Raw genomic sequence first — 6,823 nt, 5'->3', positions numbered from 1 at the left:
AAGACCTCTTCAAGTAAAAACCTTTACATAGTTTATCTTTGAGGTGCACCTCAGACAAAAATATATAAACTTAACTAATCTTAATTAAAAAAATACTATTATTTTATAGTTCTTTAGAGCCACTATGGAGAGGTAAAAGAGACATAAGTGGCTCCGGAGACCCCTGCCAAGAGCAAGCTCTCTCCCATTTCCCATCATCCATCTGTTCATATGCTCTCCTGCTAACTTTCAGTCCCTCACAACCCCAAGCGAACATCACTGCTGCAACAAAAATGGCGAGTAATATCGGCGCTATCCAGTCGTACAGTTTTGAGCCAGACGTTAGCTCAGACGAGGAAAAAACAAAGACGTTCATGGTTAATGTCTACAACTAGACAGTGCGGTATAGTGGAAATAAGCTTGTTCACAGCGATTTGACTCACAAAATACTCAGAAATGCAATTTTAAGCTTAATTGTCTTAATATATCTCTTACATGATTAGATAAATGCTACGAGAACATTTTAAAAACACTATTTTTATAGGAGTGCACTCCTGTACTGGTCACTTCTGTCATCACAAGCTCTCTGCAACTGGGAGGGGAAGAGGGGCGGGGTTGCTCCGCCCCAACAGTCACAACTAAGAGGTGAACTACTGCTGCTCTGCAGAAACTATGTCCTGGAAAACGACAGTTTTTTGATTTAGTAAAAGATCACTTTTACGTAGTTGGAACAGGAAACATTCAATTCAACTTCCTGGAAGGTAAATCCACAGAGAATTGAAAGTATAAAAATATTGAAAATATATTAAAGCCTAAGTTGTTGGTGAGGTTTGAAATCTGCTGCTGGTTTCGGCTGAAGGTGAGGCAGACCTGCAGTCACAGTTTCCATCCAGAGTTTAAGAAAACATTCACGTCATTTTCTGGGCCGAGCAGAGTGACGACCACGAACAGCATTCGGGGAGAAACTATGTTTGGATGAATCACTTCAGGAGATTTGGTCTTACCTTTATACCCGAGTACAGCAACAGCGATGGTGAGCAGAGTACACAGCACGTACAGGAGAGCTATGGAAGCCTTCAGCGCCCATTCATTCTTACACTTAGTGCATTGGGTTCCTTCCTGGATCCCTGCAGACAAATAGAAAGAACCACACAAATCATTTTGTGTTTAAACCAAACATGCTTGGTGGAGTTTGGGGGTCGGCTGAGAGCTCCTGTCGTCCCACATCTGGACAAACACACATTCAAAGAAACCAGCGGTTCGCTCCGAAACCGGGGGTGGAGAAGGGGCAAGGGGACGCGAAAACAACCAACCTGTTTACACTCAATGACATGCTTGTTTTACCGAACTCACTCCTCACTCAGCAGAGTCACGTTTTTTTATTTTTGGTGCAGCCTCAGCTGTTGTGCAGAGTTAACTGGTGAGGACACTTCTGGAATATTCCTGCCTGAGGATATTTTCATAGCAGATGACTGCTCACTGGAGCACAGCTGGGCTTCATTTCCAACCCAGGAAGTGTCTGTGAGCGGAAAGTGGAGAGTCGTGTGTGTGGGACGGAGAGCAGGGGGTGTTCTGCTGTTTCTGAAGATATTTTCTTTTTACTATCAAATCCTTTATGAAGGTATTGTTTTACCTTTAGGTTCAGGTGACGCTCAGTCACCACCGCTCTTCATTAGGGCTGCCACGGTTAGTCGATTAATCGACGACTAATCGACTATTAAAATAGTCGACGACTAATTTAATAGTCGATAAGTTGTTACTTTATATTATATGGAGTCAGAGGTAGTAAAGTTGAGTTATAACAGTGGCGGGCCGTCAGGGCCTGCAAGGCCTTCTCTGCTGGCCTAAAAATATCTGAATCACAGACTGATATTAATTATTATTTATTTCCGTGAATACGTATTCTATAATTCCAAATGCTCTGTCTTCGTCCTTTCATTGCTGTCTCCCTGGCTGCGCTGCTTCCAGACGTGTATTTTCCTATTTAAGCATTAACCAATCACATTGCAGCACCATTTGTTGCTAGGGTCAAAGAAATCTGCCTGAAGGCCTTCACAATCAGTTCTGCGGGCCCTGTAGCATAAAACAATGGTCCACCAAACTGTTGCTTCAACCAATCAGATCTGGAGGAGACCACGTGATAGGCCAGCTAGCTGGCCCACGGAAACGTCAGGATTTTCACGCGCTGTGATTGGATAGTCGGAGAGTGTACTAGGAAGACCTGATAAACTGAATCTGTAGCGACCTGCAGAGGCAAATATATCGAATTTAATAGCTGGTTTGTCAATCCACAATGGCTGAAGGAGGAGAAGAAATGGATTTGGTTGCAGACTTACTGTCAAAGCCGTTTTCAAGACGGATTTTTCAAGAAAAGCTGGACATTGTTAAGCGGGGTCGGGCAACTCCGAAGCTAGCAAGCCCCGTGTCCACTGCTTCTGTTGAACGGACATTCTCAGCCCTGAAGCGAATTAAAACTTATGCCAGAAATACGTCAGGGCAGGCTCGACTTTCAGCATTAGCTTCCATGGCGATAGAAAAGGACTTCTTGATGGAACTAAAACGCACGGATAATCTGCACGACAGAGTGATTGAAATCTTCTTGAGGATAGAAAGGATGGATTTTGTGTACAAATAATCCGGATTTTTGGTGAGTAAAATTTTGCTATATACCTAAATATTATTGCAATTTTATCAGGTTATTTTTTATGCTTTTTTATGTGTGTCTCAGTTGTACCTGCAGTAGAAGTTTTATAGCCATAAAATAGTTATTGAGGGTTGGGTTGATTCAGATGGAGCACTACTGAAGGCCTAGGTGTGAAATGCACGGCCCGCCACTGAGTTATAAAGGCATTATGCTAGGTTTTTTTTTGCTATTTTGGCAATTATTTATGTTTTTAGGCTATTTTTGGAGTTTAGCTAATATTCCAGCTACATGCTAGCAATTTTGGCTAATTTAGGCTTTAAAGTTTTTTTTAGGCTAATTTGGAGTTTAGTGATATTTCAGCTACATGCTAGCTACGCTGGCTAATTTATTTATTTATTTTTTTTTGCTTTTTAGGCTAATTTGGAGATTAGCTAATATTTTAGCCGCCTGCAAATTCTTTTTTTAGGCTATTTTGGGGTTTAGCTAATATTTTAGCTTCATGCTAGCTATGTTGGCTAAAATTGTTTTTTTTTGTTTGTTTTTTTTCTTTTTAGGCTAATTTTGAGTTTAGCTAATATTTCAGTTGCCTGCTTATTTATTTTTAGGCTATTTCGGAGTTTAGCTAATATTTCAGCTGCCTGCTAGCTGTTTGGGCCAAATTTGGCTTCTTTTTTTGCTTTTTAGGCTATTGTGGAGTTAGCTAATATTTAATCTACATGCCAGCTAATTTAGGCTTTAACATTTTTTAGGCTGTTTTGGAATTCAGCTAATATTTCAGCGCCATTCTAGCTGTTTAGGCTAACTTGGGCTTTTTTGTTTCTTAGGCTATTTTGGACTTTAGCTAATATTTCAGCTGCATACTAGCTATTTTGGCTAATTTAGGCTATTTTGGAATTTAGCTAGCTGTTTTGGCTAACTTAGGCTATTTTCATTTTTTTTAGGCTATTTTGGCCTTTAACAAATATTTTAGCTGGATATCAGCTTCAGCATTTTCAGCTATCAATTTCAGCATCTTCAGAGCCAAATTCATCTTACAATTCATCTTACAGCATTCGCACTAGCATTATGCAGGTAATGCTATACATCTAGTTTTGAAATGTGTGTTTTACATCCACTTTAGTCCTGACCGGATTAGTCGACTAATCGGAAAAAATAATCGATGATTAGTCGACTATTAAAATAATTGTTTGTGGCAGCCATACTCTTCATCCTATTAAATGTACAAAACATTTCTTGTAAAATATTTCACCTTTGAGGAACGCTGAAACTGATTAAAAGTGCGGCTCTGATGGGTTCCTCAGCGTCCTGCGGGGAGTTCAAAAGTCAAAGCTTCAAACATGACTGCCTGTTACGGGTGTGCTGGGACTGTTAATGATCGCTCAGAGTTAAAGTCCAGCTGGACGAGAGGGAGAACACCCATCGAGTCTGACAGACGCCTGCGGTAAAGAGGGCAGGAAAGACCCGGAAGATACAGGAACAGACGTTTGGAACATTTTTTTCCAGAAATGACAGCATCCTTTCAGCAGTCTAAAATACTTGGTCTAATAACTTTAATGGGTTCCTGAAAATGATTGTGAATCAAATTCAAACTGTAAAGCTTCATTTTCACTGAGTCAGGCATATATGCTGCCAGTTGAAATTCTTCTTCTTCTTCTCACAAGAATGTTTTTTTTTTCTATTAATATATAAGATATTTAGCAAAAGCCGAAATATTTGAGAACATTTTTGTGTGTTTTTGCAGTGGGTTGATTCTCCTAAACGTTGATATCTTCAGCAGATTTCTTGTTTTTCCAGTTATTTTCCAAGTAATCGTAATATTTGTTTTCCCATCCCTTGGTTTATTACTATTTGTCTTTTATAACCTTTTTTGTTTCCCAACAAACTCAGTTCCACGTCTAAATAAAAATAAACACATTTTTAGCCAAAATTATACTTTGGAAATTGATTACTATCTGTTTGGTTGTATTTTGATAATTGTTGTTTGATTGAAGCTCTGGTGAAGGTGATTCCTTAACTTCTCCTCCAGTTTGACACTAAGCCGAGGAATGCGCTGTGGGAATGCAACCACATGTAGTGATTACATTCGTGAGTCATTCATAACGGCTGGCATGTTTGAAGTGTCGGCTCACGCATGCTTCCGCAATGAAGCGAACCTATCGGTTCATCTGTTGCAATCAAAGTGCTGCTGCCTCAGCTGCTGCTCCAATGCAAACAAGCTGACAGTGTTTACCAATCCGCTGCTCTGAAACGATACCGGCGGGCCGTGAACGGCTGCATTTCAGTGCACATTGTGATTGATTATCCTCAGATGCTTGAAGGATAAGTGGAAAACTCGCACTTGGCTGTCAAATATAGCGTGACTTGCAAAATGTTACATCACAGCAAGACGGAAAAACGAGAAGCTGTGTGGCTAATAGAGGTGATTTACGTTAAATTCTGAATGTTTTCCCATCAAAAAGTCACAAGAATGATGACGATAACTTCTACTTTTTTGATAATATTTTAAATATGTGCAGTTTCACCCTTGTCTTGTTGAAATATTAATCAAGTTCCTAAAGTAAATACATTTAAGGATTTATTGACTTGTAATGAATTACTGAATAACTTAATTTTTACCTTCAATTAAAAACTTTTATCTCATTATTCCTGCAATTTGTGGAAAACTGTGTTTTCTGGTGTAATAAAACTGGTGTTTTTAACACGGTGCAACATTTTCCTATTATATATATCAAGAAAATTAAGCTCAAAATTGCATTTCTGAGTATTTTTTCATTGAAATGACTGTAAATCAGGAGCAAACAAAAAACTGCCGTTTAAAAAAAAGCATATTTGTGATATTGATCCATCCACTTGCAGACAAATTATGTTCGTCTCGTCTAAGGCTGGATAGCTTCAATATGCTAATGCTAAGTTGGAGCTGTAAACAGAGAGCTCTCAGCAATGGGGTGGGGCTGCTCCACACCAATGGCCCCGCCCACAATTCATAAAGAGATGAGTTTAATGAACTTCTGCACTTCTAGATATGATGTCCTAGAAAACTACTGCTATTTTAAAAAAAATAATGTGTCAAAAAGCGCTTTGACCATGAGTTATTTCCTAAAACAATCTGCTAGTTGGTGTTGAACCACCATAAATAAAGAAAGACTTTTACACTTGTTTGTCATTAATATCAAAGATGTATAAAACATATCAAACCCAAAACAAAAAATTATTTGTAGATTTTATACTTCAGATCATTCATTGAGATTAAAGTCATGAAGCTACGTTATCTGAATGATTTTTGGACTCATTTATTTGTTCAGAACCGAACGCTTTACAAGGTAATCTCCACTTTTGACTCATAAAAATAGTTGTTAGAAGCTGGGGGGCTCTGTCCTCTATTTATTTCTATCTTCTCCACTTTTCTTTATCGTTTATTTTTCTTTTAGTTCTCCATGCCTCGGTTTGGTGTAGTGTGATTCATGTGTTGTTCCTCTTTCCCACTCCGATTTGAGGGAATGGGAGAGATTCCAGATTCTAGGTGGATCCTCTGTGCTCCTGTCTTTGGCTGTGGACCTCGCCTCTGGCTCAACTCGCACCCCCACCTGTCCCACAGTTCCATCTGGATGTAGAATCATCTGTTCTACTGTCCTTGGCAGTGGACCTCGCCTCTGGCTCAACTCGCACCCCCACCTGTCCCACAGTTCCATCTGGATGTAAGATCATCTGTTCTACTGTCCTTGGCCGTGGACCTCGCCGCCGGTTCAACAAGCGCCCAAGCTGTCCTAGTTCCATCTGGATGTAGGATCATCTGTTCTACTGTCCTTGGCCGTGGACCTCGCCTCTGGCTCAACAAGCGCCCAAGCTGTCCTAGTTCCATCTGGACGAAGGATCGTCTGTGCTCCTGTCCTTGGCTGTGGACCTCGCCTCTGGCTCAACTCGCACCCTCACCTGTCCCACAGTTCTATCTGGATGTAGGACCGTCTGTGCTCCTGTCCTTGGCCGTGGACCTCGCCTCTGGCTCAACTCGCACCCCCCCTGTCCCACAGTTTTATCTGGATGTAGGATCGTCTGTGCTCCTGTCCTTGGCCGTGGACCTCACCGCCGGTTCAACAAGCGCCCAAGCTGTCCTAGTTCCGTCTGGACGAATGATCGTCTGTGCTCCTGTCCTTGGCCGTGGACCTCGGGTATGGCTCAACTCGCACCCCCACCTGTCCCACA

General features: G+C 40.9%; 1 protein-coding gene across 1 annotated transcript in view; it reads right to left on the bottom strand.

Moving 5' to 3' along the window:
• The window catches only part of LOC112151171 (collectin-12), a 56,783-nt gene that overhangs the window by 18,284 nt on the left and 31,676 nt on the right, over nt 1–6,823 (bottom strand). Inside the window, exon 3 of the mRNA XM_024279884.2 lies at nt 984–1,106. Within this exon, the coding sequence (XP_024135652.1) occupies nt 984–1,106 (123 nt within the window). The remainder of the gene's footprint in view (nt 1–983; nt 1,107–6,823) is intronic.

The sequence above is a fragment of the Oryzias melastigma genome, linkage group LG20 (genome assembly GCF_002922805.2).
Source record: "Oryzias melastigma strain HK-1 linkage group LG20, ASM292280v2, whole genome shotgun sequence".
In the NCBI taxonomy this organism is placed as follows: domain Eukaryota; kingdom Metazoa; phylum Chordata; class Actinopteri; order Beloniformes; family Adrianichthyidae; genus Oryzias; species Oryzias melastigma.
This window is presented reverse-complemented; position numbering and strand designations above follow the sequence as displayed.